The 24,408-nt window shown below is 37.3% G+C and overlaps 2 protein-coding genes across 2 annotated transcripts; both read right to left on the bottom strand.

The window, feature by feature from the left end:
* Window positions 1-331: 331 nt before the first annotated feature.
* On the bottom strand, window positions 332-679 carry LOC121991431 (uncharacterized protein At1g15400-like). Its single transcript, XM_042545434.1, has one exon. The coding sequence runs from the start codon at window positions 677-679 to the stop codon at window positions 332-334; it is 348 nt and encodes a 115-aa protein (XP_042401368.1).
* A 769-nt stretch (window positions 680-1,448) lies between these two features.
* LOC121990574 lies at window positions 1,449-2,762 on the bottom strand. The gene is made up of 3 exons (XM_042544684.1): window positions 2,503-2,762; window positions 2,091-2,248; window positions 1,449-1,976 (listed from the first exon to the last, which is right to left on the bottom strand). Exons 1-3 carry the CDS (start codon window positions 2,661-2,663, stop codon window positions 1,654-1,656), a joined length of 642 nt encoding a protein of 213 aa, XP_042400618.1. The 5' UTR covers window positions 2,664-2,762; the 3' UTR covers window positions 1,449-1,653.
* Between the last annotated feature and the right edge of the window lie 21,646 nt (window positions 2,763-24,408).

The raw sequence follows: 24,408 nt of genomic DNA, 5'->3' as shown, positions 1-24,408 counted from the left end.
TAAAACAAGCAGCAAAGTGGCATCTGGGTGCTCTATTCTTGGAGTCGCTCCCTATTTCTTATAAGCTAATATATAATAGTTTACAGAATTCTGAATACTTGTGCAAGTGCAACAAAGAAGTGAATATGTGCCTCTGACAATGGCTTGTCCTTGTTTGCTGCCTGTGGTCTCTTGAATATTAAGCTCTATTCGTGAAATAAATTTCCTTTTTCTTTTTCTTTACATGGAATTCATTTTCTTTAATTTTAAGACACACAAACTAATTGAATAAAACAAAGCACAGAGACACAGGCATATCTTCTATGGCACACATGGAAGACGAGGTGTTTGTTTAGCGCCTCCTCGGGTTGCTCGGTTGCTTCCTCTTGCTGGGCTTGGCGAAGATCACGCAGAGGACGCACCCGCCTACCCCCGGCGACGGCGGGTCCTCGGCCGGCGAAATGGGTCCGCGCGTACGGAAGGCTGGTTGCTTCTCGCCGTCATGGTCACGCTCTCGGCATCGCCGGGAGGAGTCGGCAGTACCGCTGGACGTTCCGACGCTTCGTGATCGGCGGAGCTCAGCTTCCCCGCCGCCTCCTTCCTTGCCGAGCTTGTCTCCGGCGAGGGAGGTCTCCCCCCACTGCAGCCCGGAGGAGCCTGATCTCCTGAACGTTTGCACAGATCGCTGAAGCTCCGCCATCTCTCTTTATCGCTGTTTGGTTGATCTGATGAGGAAGGAGAAAGAGGAAGTGCAACTCTTTAAAATGCCATGGATTGTGTGGTCAAAACCTCAATCAGATCGGTTGGCTTAGTCACTTAATAATCGAAAGTCAACTTACGATTGGAATCTATCAGTTAAGTAGCCATTGTTGACTTTTTCATTCAATTGGCTTTGACTAATTAATACCGAAGGTGCAATGCGACCAAGTATAGAATTGTCGAAATAGATCTTGTTAATAATAACCACTAAAATTAAATTAGACATTGGACAGATCACTAGTTGGAACGGCTAAGAGATTCGGTTACTGAATTGACTGGTCAAAGTCAAAATTGGACCGAAGAGTGTCTCTGGATTTCATCAACTCGCCGAGGAATTGACAGGTGAAAGTAACACTACATGGACATGCAAACAACGAATAGACAAGTTCATCCAAAAACAAAACAAGAAAAGAACGAAGAGACAAATATATCGTTGCAATGGTGCAAAGAACGATTAGACAAGTTCAAGCAATGGTGTCTACTCCAAGGACCACAACAGATGCTTCAATGATGCATGTATCATTGCGAAGAAATCCTCTAGATGGATCTTGTACTTCTTTCCAGCTTTAAGAACTTGGGAAATCCACAACTCTTCGACGAAAACAAATGTTTCCCTACAAAAAGAAATAAGAAAACACATTCAGATGATTGCTCGATCAAGTTGTAGTGTAGCCAGGGAACGCAATCAAATTGTCAAAACCTGTAAGCTTCCAATGGTTGACATTATGTAGATCCAACAAGCAAAGGCTAAAATCCACATAGACACTTGACTTGGAAGAAAGACTAACAGCATTGTCCATCCTCAAGAAAACACCAAGGGAGTCTTTGAATGTGGCTAAGTTTGGATAGAGCCAGATACACCTAGACATGTCGAAAATAAAACAAAACAAATAATTATATCTTATATGCTCAAAGCTATGATCCAATTAAAGAACAAGTAATGGAATCCAGTTGTAGCCGCCTGCAGTAAAACCTCCAGAAATTAGTACATCCTTCGATTTGGAAACATCCTTGATTACCCCTGATTACCCAAGTATATATTCGAGGAGTTAGGTCTTTGTTAAGGGACAAGGATTCATGGATTCCTTCTTTGTCTGATTTGCATGCAAAAGCCTCCAAGATTTGAGCTCCAAAGACGCAACGATCATTGACAAGTAGACCAGATTTTGGATTGTTGAACTTGTTCAATGCAACCTTACAACAAAATCCATGGGATTTGCTATGGAAATAGTCTTCGCCTACATAAAAAAAATAAAGATAATAACATGATAATTAACTCCACCAAGAAGTCCAGGTAAAAGGAACTTCCTGTATTATGATCAATTATTCTGGAACTTGAAATGTTTTGTCACCTTCCTTTTGTATGTGCTCCGCATGTAGTTGATCAAATATGAAGAGCTTGTAGATTGCCTTGATCTCTGAGCTTTTTGAATCTGCATCATCATTTGAAAGGTAAAGACCAATAAATTTCTCGCCATCTTCTTCTAAAACTGATTCCAGTTGCAACTTCCTGCAGTTAATAGTTCTTCTGTTAGCTATCTTTCACAAAGCATTTTCTTATGCCAAGTCTTCCAAAGATCTTAAATGTTATCGAACAAACAAAGAAATTTCAATTGTATTGAATAAAAGCCTGAAGTAGTGTTAATTTGTCTAGTAAAACACTACTCAAAACTAAGCTTGATTTTGTCTTGTTGAAGAAGATGTGAATTGTTTTCGAAGAACAACATGTCAAGACACACAAATAAATAAATAAATTAGAATTACCATTTAAAACCACAGGCGGTGAAACTCCTTGAGTAATACGTATCAGCACCTCGATTCGCAATTGTTGAGAAACCATCAATCATCCACCTAAATGGATCTGTTCTCTCGTCTGCCTCCTTCTCTCCTTCCTTTGGATTGATAACATATTTGGGCGACGCCATAACTTTCTGTTCTTGTAAATCTTTCACTGTGTTTTGTTTATGAATTGGATACCAAATGCTAGAGGAGAACGCGGGCAGTGGAGCAATTGCAGGAAAGGAGTCGACGGAGAGCAGAGGGGAGTAGAAAGAGGTTAAAACCCCAGAGGTTATATATAGTTTTTCATATTCGTTTTTTCCTTACTCGGAAGGGATAAAAATGGAATATATTTTTCTTCTCTTTAAAAGTATCCGATTTAATTGTTATGTTTTGAAGAGAATTTTTTCCCCTTACCTCAAAATAAATAATATATTTATTTATTTATTTATTTATTTATTTATTTGATGTCCTATATATACTCTGCACATACTTATGATCCGGGCATCCGATCCTCAAAAGTGAATCAGGACGTCCGAACAGAATTCTGGACGCCCAAATTTACACTCAATGTGATATATACTGACCTTATGCTACAAACTTTTACTGACACTTACTCGGGACATTTGAAATTCATCCAGGCGCATGTATGTTGATGGTATAATTTTTTTTTAAAAAAATTATTTATTTTTTCTTCGGAGTTAAATCAATTAAAATTTACCTTTACAATTTAGGTATTGGATTACTGTGTTCAACCTAAAAAAAATTAAAACAAAACAATTTAGGTGCTATAATATATGTATTTAGAAGATTTTGGATTTAAGATTTTAGAAAATTTTAATTTTTAAAAAATAGAAAAATAGAGGTATCTATATTAAAACTAAAGTTGTCAAAGTGGCCAACCCATGACGAGGTGGTTGATAGACCGATCATTTGGTGGGGCTAGGCGAGCCGACTCGTTATCTTAGAGGGTTGAAAAATCTCTAATCCAACCCAATTCAAGGCGGATTACAGGTTAGACGGGCCAACCCACAGGCCCATCAAAAATTAAAAAAAAATAAAAAATATTTCATATCTTCAACGTTTTATTTCGGAAAGATTTCATCAATCAAATGTATGAAAATATAGATATTTTAAATGTAAATGACCACAAACAAATACTCATGTTTGATGAAAAATAATATTTTTATTTTAAATTTATAAAAAAATAATAAATTGACATAAAACTTGGTTTACATATGTTTCTTAACTGCAGGCCAACCCAAGCCCATCGTGGGCAGATCAGCGCGGGTCATGGGCTTAGACGAGTCAGCCCATGGCGGGTTTGGGTTGATTAAATTTCAACCCAACCTGCTTAAATTATTTGACGGGGTGGGTCAACCCGATGGTCCCAACCCAAATTGACGGTGCTAATTAAGACAGTATCCAGGCGCGAGGAAAACCTGAACTCTAGAGGAAAAATCTTATTAGCTTAAATCCATTATAATCTAACCCCTAAATTATAAAATCTTAAATCCTAAATATATATAATATATCCCGTGAGTATATAAAATTTTTAATTTTAAATATTATAAATCAAGAGAGAAGCTTAAATCATAAAGGGAAAATCTTATTAACTCAAACTCATTATAACCCAACTCTTAAATTCTAAATTTTCAATCCTAAATATATATAATATACTCTAAAAAAATAAACAAAAAAAATAAAAATTCTGATGAAATCTAAGGCGCTTGGATTAAATCCAGGCACCTAGATTCAAGCAAGGGTGCCTGGACCCTATACAGGTGCGTGGCGAACTGTCTGTAGTAGAGCTATTTCGTGTGTATATACACTGCGGAATGGTTTGTGTGGAATGGTGCGGCGTGATGATCTGACGTGCTCCATGTCATCTGCGCTAAGGAAAATAATGTGATAAAGCAAACAAAAATTTGTTACGTCAAACCAATAACACGTTCCTTTATATCGAAGCCCTAGCCACTCCTCCCTCTCTCGCCTACGACTCTCTCGCCTCTCCGCCGAAGCTACGGAAGAATTTGCCGCGCCTCCCTCACTGAAGCTATAGGACCTATATATGACTCTCTCGCACCGAGCTCTCTCTCGTCGCGACCTCCTCTCCGCCGAATCTAGGGTTTCCTCGCCGCCCCTCCCTCTTTCGTCGCGATGAGCTCCGTTTCATGCTGCGCCTTCCTCTCTCGCCAATGAGATCCTTTCCCTGCTCTTATCAAGCTTCCAAATTCTTTCTGTACGATGATTATTTGTCATAATTTACCTTATAGTATTTGTGTTTTTATTCTTTCATCGTTTATTATTGTTAACCCTCTCTTTTAGCTTGCATTTTCTTTGATAATTTGTACTTCCATTCTTTTATTTGAGGGAATAAAAAGTAGAATGACATATTGAATCTATAGAAAAGATAAATGCTTGATAAGTGAGGTGAGAAATGAAAGATAAAAAATTTGGAAATAAAAATTCAATGGGTCTGCTGTAGGTGTTCTTAAACACAGGAGACAAGCCCAGTGTATGCAGGTAAGATATGTTTCGTTTCAAACCCGGTAAATCATCTGAGATATGTCTTACAAAAGGTATAGTTATTTTTGATTATGTAATTATTAGTTATGTTGCTTAAGTAGAGTCATACAATCATTCCACAATTAATTTAATAAGTGTTAGTTTAATAACCTCATTTGTTTTTTAGATCTGTTATTTTTTTTTACAATAAATTTGCAAAACATCCTTTCCTTTTATCAAAGAACTAATATTTTGGTTTATACAAACATTTGAAAGTTGTTTTTAATGTAAGAAAAAATATATGTTGTGTTTGTTGGAGATAATCCATATATTTATGAAATATGAATAGAAGCATCAAGTAAAATTATTAACTTCAAGGGCGCCATACACCAATCTTACAAAAGTAAAGAAGAGGCATAACAAGCTTTTCAAATCAGATCCAACTTCAACTTCGAGATCAAAATCAAATTCAGAAAGAAAAATTTTGATGTCTGAAAAAAAGGTTGAAGGATGCATTGAAAAAGATAAAAAAACTTTTTAATTTTTTTTAAAAATTAGTGATAGTGATTAGACATGTTATAGTTGTTTGTGTTGAAAATCAAAGACAATTTTTATTTGAGTTCAAGTTGAAATAATAGTGTTGTAAGTGGTGTATTGAATTTGAAACATATGTAATCTAATAGGTTGCAAGTGGTGTATTGAATCTGAATTTGGTATTGAAAAACATCTTGATGCATGTTGAAAGAAATGAAAAACAACTTGTAATTGGAATAAATTGAATCAGGATGGGATTCCTCCTACATTTGTGAAAAACATCTTTATACCTCTTGTATGTGACCAGGTCCTAAAATTGAAGAAAATAATGTGGGATTCAATGCAAAATCCATTCTATCGACCAAGCTTTTGCTCTATCCAAAATTTATTAAAGGGAAAGTACCGTAACTAATAACAAGACTAACTTCAGAAGTTTAGATCCTGAGCTACATCAGAAAGAAAGTAACGCAGAATCTTACAATTCAAAACCTTCAAAGAAGTAACGTAGGCTCCAAATAGATAAATCTCTGCCGCATTGCACAATATCCTTGCATGTGATATATAAGCTCGTCAACATACATGTAGAAGATATTACAATGTCTGAGCAATTTCTAAATTGAAAACATATAGTAAGAGACAATAAGTGTGTCAATAATATTAGCACTTGCCAAATCTTTGTAATTTTCTATATAATGTTGCCAGGACCAATAATAGAAACAAATATCTCAAATCTGGAAGGATCATGATCCTGTCCGGAATCTAAGTTAGATGGACTGTCGGATGAGGTGGATAGAATGTTGACTGAATCACGACGTCCCGTAGGGAGGTATGCTGAGACGACTTCTATGTTGACCAAGTCGTCAGAAGTCCTCTGGTCAACTCTACTTGCAACTAGCGACCGGGTTGCCCCGGTCTCTGGTACCCCGATGCTCTAGTCGAGCGTGACCTGGATCCGGAAGACAACGAACATGCCAGGTTATAATAGCAGCACATAGGTCGGGAGATAATACCGACACGTAGACCGAGAGATGACATCGACACACAGGTCGGGATATAACATCGGCACGTAGGCCGAGATACGATATCGGCACTCAGGCCGGGATATGATAACAATACACAGGTCAAATAGTAGTAACGGAACGAGATCTGGACACGACAAATCAGATCAAAGCACCATGGTCATGAGGGCTCGAAGGCCTGATCAACGATCAAGGGTTGAAGCACTAAGGGAGTGCACAACAATGGAAATTAAAAGGCCCGATTGACACCGAAGGCGTATGACTTTGGTAGATCCGCACCGGCAGCAGAGGTTCTGCATTAGATCGTTGGTAGAGGTTGCTAGCCAGGCTAGCTCATCGTTGAAAGTGTCAGCTGGTCAGAGCAAGGGTGTTGGCTGAAAGACGAAAGTGCGACCGACTGAGGTAGGAACCACCGCAGGTAGTGGAGGCCGCTAGAGGAGTAACCGCCAGAGGTGGTAGAGGCCGCTAGAGGAGTAACTGTCGGAGGCGGTGGAGGCCGTTGGAGGCGGCGACGGGCGAGAGAGAGAGAGAGAGAGAGAGAGAGAGAGAGAGAGAGAGAGAGAGAGAGAGAGAGAAGAGGAAAAAAGAGGTGGTAGCTGCTGGAGATGGCCACAGGATCATCGTATGCGAGAAGCAGCCGCTCGGAGCCAGCGACCGCTGGAAGCGATGGGGGCGAGGCAGAGGGAGGCTGCTGCTCGCGATGGTGTCGATTGTGTTGGCATGGAGAAGGGGAGATGGTCGTGCGTGCCTGGCATCGGTGGCGACGCGAGTCTAGAGGCGTTGGCTGGGGAGAAGGGAGAAGGCTGCTAAGAGGTGGCCGCCTCCTTGGTTGTGGTAGCGTGGAGAAGAGAGAAGGTGGCGGCTGGAGGCTTTTACCGACAAGAGGAGGGGGAAAGCAAAGGAGGGGGCTCACAGGCGACGAGGGAGAAAACGACGACTGTGGCCTCCCTCCTTGGTCATTATTGTGGGTCCTCCGGAAGAGATGGCGACGGCTGCGGAGAAAAAACACAGTTTTTCCTTTTCTTTCCAACAACCCGAGCCCCTTCTAAAAGCCCTAATAGTGAATTGGCCCAATTGCCCTCCTCCTTCTCTCTAATTCCCTTAGGGCCCCTGAGATACATCTATATCAGATTATAACATCCAAAGTATCCTAAAAAGATTCAAAGAAAAAACACTACATATTGGTATTTATAACTGAGGTTGGTCATCAAGTCAATCAATCGCCAACAATCTCACTTTCTCTATGAACATTGACCTCATCAAAACCAAAGCCAAGGCAAAGCTTCTCTAACACTGGATTCACTGAAAGAAAGCACACATCAAGATAAATACAACAAGGATAGAAATGTTTAACCTTAAACTCCAGGAAAATCATACCTTAGAAGGAGGGGGGTCCTTTCCATTTCCATAAACAAAAACTTGTGCTTGTCACCTCTAATCATTCATACCTGCAGCTATGATTTTAACAAATGAAGTCAACTAATGTGTGAGAACAAAATGTTGTACATTTGTAAGTGTTAGGGTCGAAATGTGCTAGAGGGGGGGGGGGGTGTAAATAGCTTGTTGCGCTCATCTTTGCTTGCTTACTTGTTGGTGATGATATGCAGCGGAAAGAACAAGAAACAAAAATACAACGCTAACCCAAGGATTTACTTGGTATCCACCTCAAAAAGAGGTGACTAATCCAAGGGTCCACACACACGAGCACTCTCCACTAATAAAAATACTCCTTTACAGTAACTACCGAAGGCGGAGAAGCCTTGTATAAGCCCACACAACAAATACAACTCACGCAAGAAGAAAACACAAAAGATGTAAATAAAAACTCTTTCTTCTTGCTTACTTGTTGCTTGTTGTTGCCTCTTAAACCTTGGAAGTGTACCTACACTTGTCTCCAAGAGCCTTCAAGATCTGACTGTGAGAGTGGAGAAATCGCTGTCAAGCTCGCTGAAGTCGTGTGGAGAAGAAAACCGAAGAAGTGCCATGGGAATCGCTCGCCAACGATTATAACCTGCGCAACGATCGAATCCCAATCAATTGAATTACTCTCAATCAATTGCGAAGGCTTTGAATCGATCGGTTGATCGATTCAGAGCACCTCTGTGCTCTCTGGAAATCGCCTGAATCGATTGCCCGATCGATTCAAGTCTTATCGCGCGATTTCTAGCGCTCTAATCGATCGGTTGATCGATTGGAGGTTTCAATCGATCAACTGATCAATTCAGAAGCTCACTGTTCGCTCAAAAACTCTCTCAATCGATTGGGAAAGTTTTGATCGATTACCCAATCGATCCAGACCATTTCTGCATGAAATCACGTTAACCAATCGATTAACCCCCCCCCCCCCCCCAAATCAATTGACCAATCAATTGGCAAGTAGAAAAATGTGTAGAACTTGAAATGAGCTTCATTTTGCATCTGAGATCACCTCATTCCGATATCTGAGTCAAAAGTTATGGCCTTCAGAAGTTTACTACGTCCGAACTTCCTAGTTTCATGCCAACTCCTTATTGGACTTACGACCACTAAGTGTTCGATCAACTTTTGACCCATCTGGACCTTTTCTCCTCACACCAAGTGTTTGATCAACCTTGACCCACTTGGACTTACCATCTCATGCCAAGTGTCCGTTCTTCTATGACCCACTTGGACTTCCTTCCACCAGATGTCCGATCACCCTTGACCCATCTAGATTTCCTCTTGCCAAGTATCCGGTCAATCCTTTGACCTACTTGGACTTCTAAATACCTGGTGTCCAGTCAACCTTTACCCACCTAGATTTCCACATGTCTGGCTTCACTCACCAGGTCTTTCCATCTGCCTAGCTTCACTCACTAGGACTTCCAATCTGCCTGACTTCACTCACCAGGACTTTTACTTAGCTTCACTCACTAGGGTTTTCACCTGGCTTCACTCACTGGGACTTTCCATCTACCTAGCTTCACTCACTAGGACTTTCATCTGCATGGCTTCACTCACTAGGACTTTTACCTAGCTTCACTCACTAGGGTTTTCACCTGACTTCACTCACCAGGATTTTTCATCTGCCTAGCCTCCAGTTAGGACTTTCCCAGTCAAGTATCCGATCAACCCTTTGACCTACTTGACTCTTCTTCACTTACTAACTGGTCAACCTTGACCAGAGAGTAATGGCACCAGCAATCTCCCCAAACGGATGATTGCATCTGTAATCTCCATGTATTGTCAAACATCGAAACCCAAACATTAAGACTCAAGCTTGAGCCAACTCAAGCCTAGTCAACTTGGTCAACTTTGACCCAAGGGATATTGTACCAACAATCTCCCTTTTTTTGATGTTTGACAATACCTTTAAGTTAGGCTAATCTCATAGCCTCATGACCCAAGGGATATTGTACCAACAATCTCCCCCTTTTTGATGTTTGACAATACGTTTAAGTTAGGCTAATCTCATAGCTTCAACTTCCTTTCCTGCCAAAGTATGAATGAGGGTTTCCTTCATTTTCCCCCTTTTCTTGAAGGCAAACTCCCTCTTTAGGTAATAAAGGCCTAACTTAAATCCTACATTCTCCCCCATTGTCACACATCAAAAAGAACTTTCCCCCTGAAGAGTTACTTACCGTTGGTCATAACTTCACTCGTTGGTCACACCACTACAATAAAGGTCCCATACCCTTCATTATCTTTAACGCTCACTCTTGAGCATTAACCAATCCAACAATGAAGGTCCCATACCCTTCACTGTATTAAATGCTCACCCTGGAGCATTACTCCACATTATGATACTCATCCTAGAGCATCCATAACCCTACAATGAAGATATCCACTCTCCATTGTTTCTCAGCGCTCAATCTTGAGCATTGTTTTTCTAAACGAAGGTTTAACCACCTTCAAAGGTTTCGAAAAATAAGTTCTATGTCTTTAAAGAGTAACTCTCCCTAAAGGCATGCTTCAAACTTCTGCCATTGCACCAACAATGACTTGGAATCTCCAAATATTTAGGAAACCCAAAATTAGAAATTTTGAGGTTTAAGTATCAATATTTGAATGCAAACCTCAACCTAAACTTTAACTTAGTCTCCCTTAACCAATTCATCCTTGTTTTCATCATGAAAACTCCCTCTAAATGTATACAAATGTGTGTCAAGGGGTTAGGAATGGTTACCTAGACTAAAAATGGTTTAAAATACTAAAATCAGGCTTTCTCAACCAAAATCAGCATTTTTAATCGATTGGGTTGGGTCTCAATCGATTGAAACTACTTCAATCGATCCAATGATCGATTCAGAGAAGTTTTGTTCGCATTACCTGCCTCTGAATCGATTGCCCGATCGATCCAGGGGAAAATGGATCAATCGACTGATCGATTCCGTGAGCTACTGCTCACAGGAAATACCTCCCAATCGTTCGACTAATCGATTGGGGCACTCCAATCGATCGGCTGATCGATTGGCGCTCTGATTTCTTGAAATAAAATTTCAGCAAAATTCAGAAACTCTCCAAAAATTCTACAAAATTTTAAAAATCATGAAAATCATTGTAAACATTATTTATGTTATATACTATCATATAAAAATAGTTTTCTATGAAAATATTTCATATTTTCAAAGATTGACACAAAATTAGAAACTTGTAAAAACTTTAATGTTTCTTCCATGTTTGTGCCTAACTATTCAATGATGATTACTATCAACAGATAACCTTCACCAAGGTTTTCCAAAAGTATGTTAAAAATATTTTCAAAACTAATTTCCAACCATGTTCTTTAGGCTCAATGCACATGACTTGTACATTAGCTTTCCCAATGATGGGAAAACACATAACTATATGTTTTGATGAACATAAAACTCAAAGAATGCACTAAATTAACATCTCAAGTTTTGTTCATCATCCTAACATCTCACTTGTATCTAGTGTGTACTAAAACACATACAAGTCACCTTATAGTTCTTTGTGAGATGTAAAGTTTAGTTTTTCCCTAAACTAGGGATCATGCATATCTATCTAGGTATTTTGGATTATGAACATCCACCTAGGATGCTACTTGTTAGTAAATGTCATTATGCTTAATTGCAAGGAATTAAAAATAATACATGATAAGTTATGACATACATCAAAATGAATAATTTTCAAAAGAAAATTCGCTATAACTACATGATGTATGAATGACATGACATGATATTTTGTTTAATTTTCATAATAAGCATGAATGCCAAAATGTGATGTCATGGCATATGATGAGCAAACAAAGCATGACAATTAGCATAAAATTAAAATATACCTAGATTATCTATCTAAGTGTGTCCTTAAATCCTTAGCTAAACCTAAAGGTAGTTCTAGATTGCCCATGTTTTCTTGAGAAAATGCCAAAATCTAATTTTGACATTTCTTTTACTTTTCTTAATTTGTGTTAATTTAAATTAAGTATAATTACTCAAGGTTTGACACATTTTACTTTTTCAAAGAGTAATCATTTTAAATTAAGGCCTAACTTTCCCTTAACTTCCTAAGAAAATACCAAAATTCTAACTTGACATTTCTTATCCCTTTCTCAAATATGCCAATTTAAATTAAGTCCAATTCCTCAAATTTTGATACATTTTACTCTTCCAAAGAGTAAACAAATAATCCATTTCATTTTCAAAGGTTAACAATAACTTTGAAAATGCTCTACGAGTGTCAACTTCATCAAAGTTGGGTTGGCTACCCTTTCAATTTGAGTTGACACTCTCTAACCCATCTAGGGGTAGAGAAAATACTCTTACGAACCCAAAATCTATTGGTGCTCCTTGGATTCTCTAGGTACTCACTATGGGATAACTTCCTTAGATACCTTTCTAATGATCTTTTTAGGCTCCTTAGAAGCCTTGATCACTTCCTCTAGGTCAACTCTAGGGATAATTTCCCTTGTGACCTTCTTGGTGACTTTCTTAGACTTCTTAGAAGTCTTAGTCACATTCGTTGTTGCAAAGATACTCCTAGGGATAACTTCCCTTGTATCCTTGACTTGACCCCTAGACCTAGAGTTGGTTCCATAGCTATATGGAACCCTATGGTAAGAAGACATATCCTTCTTGGTTTTAGGTTTGTATCCCAAACCCTTATGGCCATTGGATGACTTTTGTGTTCCTAGCCCTAGGTTGTGCTCATTTTACCCCTTAAGGATATTTTCCATCCTTTTTAGGGACTTCTCTAATTTATTAAGCCTTGACCTCAAGACTTGATTTTCTTTTCATAAAACTATAGATTTTGATTTTTCTTGATTCCTACGAGCATTTTTATGTTTAGACCTATAACTTAAATCCTTAGAGTTATTGCCCAAATTTCTATCTACCTTCCTAACCCTAGGTGTGGTAGTTTTGACATGGAAAGCTACATGTTTTTCCTTAATGCTATCATGCTTCCCATTTTTATGGTAAATAACATTAAAGTGATATAAATTTGAATTAGCATGCTTTTTACCATGATTTAAAGAGATAGACTCAATAAATGATACCTTGAGTTTTACCTTGGAGGCTCCCCCTTGACTTGTGCTTCCATCCTTGATTTTGACCGCTTTCCTCCCCTTAGGACATTGACTCCGATAATATCTTTTTTGATGACACAAGAAGTATATAATGTGCTCCTTGATTTTCTTTATCATGGGGGCGATCTCCTTGGGCTTCTCCTTGCCCCTTTGTGCTGGTTGGCCCTTTTTCTTGTCCAATTTGGGACACTTGCTTTTGTAGTGCCCATGTTCCCTATACTCAAAACATATAATATGATTTTTATTTTTAGTTGAACTAGTTATACCTTCATGTGTAGGGATGACACTTTCTTCTTCTTCTTCGCTTGACCCAGAAGTAGAAGCTTCTCCTTCTTCTTGGTCCGGTGTCAACGAATGTCTCTCCCCCTCAATCCTAGAGGTGGAGACTTCTTCATCTTCATCTTGTAGATGGAACAAAGAGTATGCTCCTTCTTTTCTCTTTTCGTTGCATTCCGTTGAAGATGAAGCTTCTTGGACCTTTTCTTCAGAAGTTGAGCATCTCTCAACTTCGAAGTCCTCTTCCTCTTGGCCTTGATCCAATGAGTCACCCTCTTTGGATTCTTCTTGATTTGGTACAGTGGAGGGGACTTCATGAATTTTTGTCAATTTGCTCCAAAGCTCCTTGGCATCCTTGAATTCTCCAACTTGAGCCAAAATATTGCTTGGCAATAAATTGACCAATAGCTTAGTCACTTTGTCATTTGCCTCGCTCTTTTGAATTTGCTCTTGGCTCCACTTGCTCCTCTTGAGAGTTTTTCCCTTAGAATTTGTTGGAGCTTCAAAGCCTTCCATTAGAGCAAACCATTGCTCTATCTCCACCATCAAGAAATTTTTTATCCTTGATTTCCAAAGATCGAAGCTTGTTGAAGTGAATGGTGGAGGCACCCTTGTGTCGAATCCAAATCCATCTCCGAATTCCATTTAAATTTGAGCTCTTGATAAAATCTTCGGCTTGATGAAATTTGCTTCAACTTCTTTACCCTCTAGCTTTGTTGCCCCTTCCGACGATGATTCCGGTGAAGAGCGACCTCACTCTGATACCATTTGTTAGGGTCGAAATGTGCTAGAGGGGGAGGTGAATAGCTCGTCGCGCTCGTCGTTGCTTGCTTGCTTCTTGGTGATGATATGAAGCGGAAAGAACAAGAAACAAAAATACAACGCTAACACAAGGATTTACTTGGTATCCACCTTAAGAAGAGGTGACTAATTCAAGGATCCACACACACGAGCACTCTCCACTAATAAAAACACTCCTTTACAGTAATTACCGAAGGCGGAGAAGCCTTGTACAAGCCCACACAACAAATACAACTCACGCAAGAAGAAAACACAAAAGATGCAAATAAAAACTCCTTCTTCTTGTTGGTTAGTCCAAGGAAAACGTACCGGTTTCACTGTACAAAATTTTTTTGTACAAGTGTCGAACCTTTCCTTAAATAACCTATTGTGTTCTTTAGAAGTTAAATTAGGAATCGCAGACGGAACTTAACATCATTGATTCCAAATTTAACTTATCTGTTCTTAATGGTTTAGATTTGAATCGCAAGCGGAACTTAACATTATTGATTCAAATCCACCTATGTTATTAATTCCATTAAATATTAATTTCCAAAATTGGCTTCCAGGACTGCATGGCGAGGGACATGACCTTCTTGGATATGGGAGCAACCACCACCGCCTAGACAAAGCCTTTTAAGGAAAGCTAATATTTAATTTCCTTAAATAACTCTAGGTTAACCAAAAGGAACAATCGAATCACAAATTTGAAAAAGAAGAAAACACAAACTTGAAAAACTTATTCGAAAAACTAGATCTAATGCCTCTTGTGTTTGGAATTCATACAAAGAAAAATAAACTAGCATGATGTGGAAAATAAATACTAGTAATACCTTTCTTTGTGAACTTTAATGACCTCTTGATCTTCTACCGTATTACTCTTCTAACCTCGGACGTTGTGTGAGCAACGATCTTCCGAGATGAGAACCACCAAACACCTTCTTCTTCCTTCTATGTTTCAGCCACCAAGAGTCCTTCTTGATAGATAGGTTCGGCCACCACCAATACTCCAAGGGATGCTAGAGACTAGGCTTTCTTTCTCTTCTTCTTCTCCTTGCTTGATCCAGCCACCAAAGCAACTCCACCAATGAAGAGGTTTCGGCCACAAGAAAGGGAAGAGAGAAAGAGGAGGGGCCGACCACACCCAAGGAGAAAAAGAGAGGAGAAAAATAGAATAGAGGTTATCCCCCATGAAGGCACATCTTCCCCATCTTTTATATTCCTTGGTCTTGGCAAATAAGGAAATTTTAATAAAAACTTCCTTAATTCCTTTGCCATGAAAAAGAAAATTTAATTGATTTAAAAATCAATTTCCTTTTCTCAAACTATATGGCCGGCCACTATTCTAATCCCAATCAAGGAAAATTTAATTCATACAAGAATTAAAACTTCCTAATTTGTTTCCGGAAATTTATAAAAAATTTCTCCAATAATTTTTCCCTTTATGGTGGTTTGTAAAAAGGAAATTTTATAAATTAAAATCTTTCTTTTAAACATGTGGATGATGTCTAAAAAGGAAAGTTATCTCTAAAAATTAAAATCTCCTTTTAATCTACAAATAAGAAAAGATATTAAATCTTTTCTTAATCTTTTGTAGAAACTAATAAAAGAGAATATTTAATTTTTAAACTCTCTTTTAAATCATGAACATGGTTAAAAAAGGAAAGTTTTCTCAAAATTAAAATCTACCTTTCAATCTATAAATAAGGAAAGATTTCAAATCTTTTTTTTTAATCTTTTGTGAAAGCTATAAAATGAAAGATTTAAATTTTAAACTCTCTTTTAAAATCATGGAATCCACATAAGAAAAATTTAAAAAATAAAATTACTTTTTATTGTAATAGGGCCGACCACCTAAGCTTGGGTTCAAGCTAGGGCCGGCCACCTCATGAACCCATGAACCATGCCTTTGGCCGGCCCTAGCTTGGACTCCAAGCTAGCTTGGCCGACCCCTATAAGATGGGTAAGAAGGTGGGTATAGGTGGGTATAGTACTCTATAATTAAGAGGCTACGATAGGGACCGAGAGGAGGAATTAGTTTTGGTCTCCCGATGAAATTAAGTATCCCATGTTCGCCCCAAACACATAACTTAATTTCATCAATAATAATTCATTCCACTAAAGAACTATTATTGAACTACCGCACCAATCCCAAATTACATTTTTGGGCTTTTTTTTATTATGAGTGTGTTAGTCTCCCTTTGTTTAAGATATCAGATGTCCATTAATTAAATGAGTTACTGACAACTCACTTAATTAATATCTAGTTCCAAGAGTAGTACCACTCAACCTTATCGTCATGTCGGACTAAGTCCACCTACAGGGTTTAACATGACAATCCTTATGAGCTCCTCTTGGGGACATTATCAACCTAGATTACTAGGACACAGTTTCCTTCTATAATCAACAACACAAACTATAAGTAATATCATTTCCCAACTTATCGGGCTTATTGATTTATCAAGCTAAATCTCACCATTTGATAAGTTAAAGAAATAAATATTAAATATATGTGCTTGTTATTATATTAGGATTAAGAGCACACACTTCCATAATAACTAAAGATTTGTTCTTTTATTAAGTCAGTATAAAAAGAACTTTCCTTAAATGGTCCTGCTCAATACACTTAGAGTGTACTAGTGTAATTTATTAGTCAAGATAAACTAATACCTAATTACACTACGACTTTTTCGATGGTTTATTCCTTTCCATCTCAGTCGTGAGCTACTATTTATAATTTATAAAGAACTGATAACACGATCTTCTGTGTGTGACACCACACACTATGTTATCTACAATATAAATTAATTGAACATCTACATTTGGTATATATAAATGTAGACACTTAACCAATGTGATTCTTATAAATGTTTATACAAAAGCTAGGCTTTTAGTATACACTCCAACAATCTCCCACTTATACTAAAAGACTATGCTGCCATTAAAGTTGTCATACATCTGATTCCCAACCCTTCAACATGCCCATTAAAAGCTCTTGCCTTAAGGACCTTAGTGAAAAGATCTACAGGTTATCACCTGATGCAATCTAGGCGGCAACAACTTCTCCTCGTTTATACGATGTCTCGTATTGGGTGGTACTTGAGCTCTATTGTGTTTACTTACCTTATGGACTTATGGTTTCTTCGAGTTTGCTACTGCACCATTATTATTACAATAAATTGTAATAATTTTTGGGCAAACCAGAAAATATGTCTAAATTCATCATGAAGTATCTGAGCCATACAACTTCTATGACTACCTCAGAGGCTGCCACTTACTCAACTTCTATGGTGGAGTCCGAAAAAGCACTTTTGCTTATCACTCTTCCATAGTTATGACTTTACCTCCTAAAGTAAACACAAAACCCCGAGGTTGACTTACTATTGTCCCTATCCGATTGGAAGTTAAAATCCGTACAACCCATAGAGAGCAAATTATCTGCCTTGTAAGTTAGCATATAATCTCTAGTGCCTCTAAGGTACTTTTATATATGCTTTACCGCAGTCCAATGTCCTTGTCCAGGGTTACTTTGATATCTGCTAACTATGCCCTTGGCAAAACAGATTTCTGATCTCGTGCATAGCAAGACATTAGGCTTCCGACAGCCGAAACATAAGGAACTGCCTTCATTTCCTCTATCTCCTTTGATATCTTCGGAGACATCTCTTTAGATAAAGCTACTCCATGATGAAAAAGGTAAGAAACCTTTCTTGGAGTTTTGCATGCTTAAAATGAGCAAGGATTATTTCGATATATGAAGCTTGGGATAAGTAAAATATATTCTTTTCTTGCGATCCCTTTGATCCCAAGAATATATGCATTCTCCTAAGTCCTTCATATCGAATTGTTTGGACAACCATACCCTTACTTCTGACAACACTTTGATATTGTTTCCAACTACCAAAAATGTTATCTACGTATAGTACAAGAAATATCACCACATTTCCATCACACTTCTTGTATACACAAAACTCATTCGGTTATAAAATAAATCCATAGGTCTGGATTACTTTATTAAACCGGATGTACCAAGACCTTGAAGCTTTACTTCAATCCATAGACTGATTGAGCTTACACACAAGATGTTCTTTGCTCTTTGCAATGAACCCTTCTGGTTGCTTTATATGGATGTTTTCTTCAAGACTTCCATTAAGGAAAGCTGTCTTGACATCCACTTGCTAAATCTCATAGATAAAAGAATCCGGATAGACTTAAGCATGACTACCAGTAAAAAAGTTTCCTTTTTCAACAAGCCTTGCTTTGAAAGTTTCTTCCTTCATGTCTATCCCTCTTTTCCTATTATAGACTTATTATCACCCAATGACTTTTACACCATTTGGTGATTTTATAAGCTCCCAGACTCTATTAGAATATATATATTCTAATTCTGTATTCTTTGCAAAGACCCTGCATCTTTATCTTGGAGTGCTTCGTCATATGTCCGGGGATCAGGTTCATGTCTACCAGGGATCAAGTCCAAAGACTCTTCCAAAACATGAATCTTTTAGGTTGCCTAACAACCCTCCCACTACGACGAGACACTTTCTGCAATTGTGTATCATTTGTGATACGTGTTGCAGTTTCTTGTGATACTTCATCTTGTACAGTTGGTACTAGATTAGACGTGTTCTTTAAGAACAATTTTTAACTCATGGGCTTGTGGTTCATAGTATAGTCCTTTTCTAAAATCGGGCATTGGTGCCAACAATGACCTTCCGATTTTAAGGACTATAAACCTCTTGACATTTTTCTATGATAACTCACAAACAAGTGAACTCATGTCCAACTTATCAGTGTCTCTTATGTGCTAGACCACCCAAATCCGAATATGCTTCAGACTAGGCTTACGCTCATTCTGCAATTCTATGGGAGTAGAGAGTTCTGACTTAGAAGGTACTATGTTCACTTCCGTTTCCAGTGTATATCCTTAAAACGAATTTGGTAATTTTCTGAATAACTCATTATCGATCTAATTATTCCATAAGAGCCTTATACCTTCTTTCTACAACATCATTCTGTTGGGGTGTACCAGGTGCAGTTTGTTGGGATTAAATCCTGTCTTCTGATAAGTGACTCCTATACTCTCTTAAAAGGTACTCGTTACTATGATTTCACCGTAGTGTCTTAATACTTTTACTTTGACGTTACTCCACATCAGCCTAGTACTCTTTGAACTAATCAAAGCACTTAGACTTGTGGCGCGTTAAGTAAATGTATCCTTATCTTGAATAGTCGTCTATAAAAGAGACGTAATATTCGAAACAACCTCTTGCCTGGATAGTTAAAGGTCTACACAAATCAGAATGAACCAATTCCAACATATCTTTGGCTCCATACCCCTTAGATTTAAAAGATTCTTGGTTATTTTTCCTTCCAAGTAAGACTCGCAGGTTGGAAATATTTCTACTACCAATGAACCCAAGAGTTCATTGGTTATTATCCTTTGAATCCTACTCAAGTTAATATAACCTAGCCTTAGATGCCTAAAATATGATTGGTTCATTTTCGAAGGTTACTTTCTCTTATTTAGAAAATGTGTTATTAATTTCCATTTATTGCATCGTGGGAGTTATTGGATTATAAATTGTCAACCAACGTACCAGAACAAATAACTTCCCTATTTTTCTTGATAACAAGTTTGTTATCAAAATAGACAGAATATCTATTCTTTAATAGTTTAGAAACCGAAATCAGGTTCTTTCTAAACTTAGTACATAAAGATAATTTCTGAAAATCCATATTTTATTCCTATCAGAGGATAAATATCATCCACTGCAATAGCTGCTACTTTTACAGTAGTGCCCATGTAGACGGTGTTTTCCTTTTCATATAGTTGTCGGGTTTCCTGGAACCCTGCAATAAATTATAGACATGATCAGTGGTTCCTGTATCTACACGCTAGGTACCGTAGATAACTCCACTAAACATGCTACATCTAATGAATAAAATACACCTAAATTGGTCTTAGTTCTAAGAAGACAGTCTATCTTAATGTCCAAGTCCTATTTCCAATTATTATAATTGGGACTACTAAGTCTTTTCTATAGTATAACAACTAGGGGATTGACTAACATTTGAAAAACTTAAGCATCACAAAAATATTTGGTCAAGACCAACATCTCAAAATCATCGTGAATTTTGTATGCCACGATAATGTGGACGTATACAAATTCTAAAAGGAGATTTTATCCATTAATTTTATTATCTTGTCAACTTATGACAAGTAAAATTAATAGTTGGTATGTCTTTAATCAAATATTTGGTCAAGACTCTAAATTTAAAATAATATTGATTCCTCTAACAATACTATTTAAATTTACCAACACATCAAAACACCGTGAATTTTGCATGCCACATTAGTGTAGACGTATACAAAATCAACATTTGTAAGAGGAAGATTTTACCTATTAATTATCTTGTCAACCTAACTTTATGACAAATAAAATTATCTCAAACACTGTTAATTTCATATGCCACGTTGGTGTGGACGTATATAAAATTAATCATTTGTAAGAGGGGTTTTAACCCATTAATTTTATTATCTTGTCAACCTAGTTTTATGACAAATTAATAGTTGGTTTCCTTTTGATCACACAAGTAATAGCAGTGACTCTGTTGGGGAGGATACTATTAGATGCATCTAAGTGTATACCATTACTTTGATACTAAGTCCATTAAATAGAATTGTGCCCATTCAGTTGGAGAAGATCACACACATCCTAAATAATTTCCTATAACCATCCATTAAGGAAGTTTGATCTAGTGATCCGCAAACAAACTCATCCGTTGTGGATGGAGGCACTCAGAGCCAATACGCAAGCTTGTTGCATCACTTACAAACCAGTAATGGAGACCGTGAGATTTATATACTAATCCCTCTCCCACTTAATTATTTAAAATGAGGAATTTTAACCTATGCTAGTATATAACACATGCACACACACGGTAAATAAAAGCAATAAATTTGGAAATTAATTTCCAACTATTATGGCATTTTCATCACTGTCCTCCGTGTGCTCCAACCCTAGCTGCTGCCATCTTTAGCCACCGCCATCGGGTCGAGTTGTCGCATCTATCTTGCTTCTTATTCCACTGCGCCTCTGGTCCTCCGATAGCACCATGCCTCGCAAAGATACGATCCGCGACAAATATAGAATTTTACAAACATCGATCCTATATTCCATAAAGGAATGTACATGTATTCTAGATCGAACAAAAATAAAATTCTAAAATCCTAGGGCTAATACAGCTGCTGCTGTATTAGTTACATACAATCATGCACATACACAATAATGCCCTTGACATGTCCAAGGGTCCAATCACACACAACATCTATAAGCCATAATAGTTGGAGCCTGCAACCAAAAAGTTAGCACATCCTACTATTATCCTGCCTAAATTATGTATGACATGTGCATAACCTATTTGAATTCTAAACACAGAGGCAAACCCTAGCTCTGATACCAATTGTTAGTTTGTCCTAGGAAAACATATCGATTCCACTGGACAAAATTTTTTTGTACAAGTGTCGAACCTTTCCTTAAATAACCTATTGTGTTCTTGAGAAGTTAAATTAGGAATTACAGATGGAACTTAACATCATTGATTCCAAATTTAACTTATATGTTTATAATGGTTTAGATTTGAATCGCAAGCGGAACTTAACACTATTGATTCAAATCCACCTATGTTATTAATTCCATTAAATATTAATTTCCAAAATTGGCTTCCAGGACTACATGGCGAGGCACATGGCCTTCTTGGATATGGGAGCAACCATCACCGCCTAGACAAAGCCTTTTAAGGAAAGCTAATATTTAATTTCCTTAAATAACTCTAGGTTTAACCAAAAGGAACAATTGAATCACAAATTTGAAAAAGAAGAAAACATAAACTCGAAAAACTTATTCGAAAAACTAGATCTAATGCCTCTTGTATTTGGAATTCATACAAAGAAAATAAACTAGCATGATACGGAAAATAAATACTAGTAATACCTTTCTTTGTGAACTTTAATGACCTCTTAATCTTCTACCATATTTCTCTTCTAACTTCGGACGTTGTGTGGGCAACGATCTTCCGAGATGAGAACCACCAAACACCTTCTTCTTCCTTCTAGGTTTCGGCCACCAAGAGTCCTTCTTGATAGATAGGTTCGGCCACCACCAATGCTCCAAGGGATGCTAGAGACTAGGCTTCCTTTCTCTCCTTTTTCTCCTTGCTTGATCCGGCCACCAAAGAAACTCCACCAATGAAGAGGTTTCAGCCACAAGAAAGGGAAGAGAGAAAGAGGAGGGGCCGACCACACCCAAGGAGAAAAAGAGAGGAGAAAAAGAGAATAGAGGTTATCCCCCATGAAGGCACCTCTTCCCCATCTTTTATATTCCTTGGTCTGGACAAATAAAGAAATTTTAATAAAAACTTCCTTAATTCCTTTGCCATGAAAAAGAAAATTTAATTGATTTAAAAATCAATTTCCTTTTCTCAAACTATATGGCCGACCACTATTCTAATCCCAATCAAGGAAAATTTAATTCACACAAGAATTAAAACTTCCTAATTTATTTTCGGAAATTTATAAAAAATTTCTCCAATAATTTTTCCCTTCATGGTGGTTTGTAAAAAGGAAATTTTATAAATTAAAATCTTTCTTTTAAACATGTGGATGATTTCCAAAAAGGAAAGTTATCTCTAAAAATTAAAATATCCTTTTAATCTACAAATAAGGAAAGATATCAAATCTTTTCTTAATCTTTCGTAGAAACTAATAAAAAAGAATATTTAATTTTTAAACTCTCTTTTAAATCATGAACATGGTTAAAAAAGGAAAGTTTTCTCAAAATTAAAATCTACCTTTCAATCTACAAATAAGGAAAGATTTCAAATCTTTTCATAATCTTTTGTAGAAAGCTATAAAAGGAAAGATTTAAATTTTAAACTATATTTTAAAACCATAGAATCCATATAAGAAAATTTTAAAAAATAAAATTACTTTTTATTTTAATAGGGCCTGCCACCTAAGCTTGGGTTCAAGCTAGGGCCGGCCACCTCATGAACCCATGTACCATGCCTTTGGCCGGCCCTAGCTTGGACTCCAAGCTAGCTTGGCTGGCCCCTATAGGATGGGTAAGAAGGTGGGTATATGTGGGTATAGTACTCTATAATTAAGAGGCTACGATAGGGACCGAGAGGAGGAATTTGTTTTGGTCTCCCGATGAAATTAAGCATCCCATGTTCGCCCCGAACACATAACTTAATTTCATCAATAATAATTCATTCCACTAAAGAACTATTATTGAACTACCGCACCAATCCCAAATTACATTTTAAGCTTCTTCTTATTATGAGTGTGTTAGTCTCCCTTTGTTTAAGATATCAGATGCCCATTAATTAAATGAGTTACTGACAACTCACTTAATTAATATCTAGTTCCAAGAGTAGTACCACTCAACCTTATCGTCATGTCGGACTAAGTCCACCTACAGGGTTTAACATGACAATCCTTATGAGCTCCTCTTGGGGACATTATCAACCTAGATTACTAGGACACAGTTTCCTTCTATAATCAACAACACAAACTATAAGTAATATCATTTCCCAACTTATCGGGCTTATTGATTTATCAAGCTAAATCTCACCATTTGATAAGTTAAAGAAATAAATATTAAATATATGTGTTTGTTATTATATTAGGATTAAGAGCACACACTTCCATAATAACTAAGGACTTGTTCTTTTATTAAGTCAGTATAAAAAGAACTTTCCTTAAATGGTCCTGCTCAATACACTTAGAGTGTACTAGTGTAATTTATTAGTCAAGATAAACTAATACCTAATTACACTACGACTTTTCCGATGGTTTGTTTCTTTTCATCTTAGTCGTGAGCTACTATTTATAATTTATAAAGAACCGATAACACGATCTTTTGTGTGTGACACCACACTCTATGTTATCTACAATATAAATTAATTGAACATCTATATTTGGTATATATAAATGTAGACACTTGACCAATGTGATTCTTATAAATGTTTATACAAAAACTAGGCTTTTAGTATACACTCCAACACTTCTTGCTTACTTGTTGCTTAGTGTTTCCTCTTGAACCTTGGAAGTGTACCTACACTTGTCTCCAAGAGCCTTCAAGATCTGGCTGTGAGAGTGGAGAAATCGCTGTCGAGCTCGCTGAAGTCGTGTGGAGAAGAAAACCAAAGAAGTGCCGAGGGAATCGCTTGCCAACGGCTATAACCTGCGCAACGGTTGAATCC

This window comes from Zingiber officinale, chromosome 6B (assembly GCF_018446385.1).
Source record: "Zingiber officinale cultivar Zhangliang chromosome 6B, Zo_v1.1, whole genome shotgun sequence".
Classification (NCBI taxonomy): domain Eukaryota; kingdom Viridiplantae; phylum Streptophyta; class Magnoliopsida; order Zingiberales; family Zingiberaceae; genus Zingiber; species Zingiber officinale.
The sequence above is the reverse complement of the archived record's forward strand: the minus strand, read 5'-3'. Positions and strand labels throughout refer to the sequence as shown.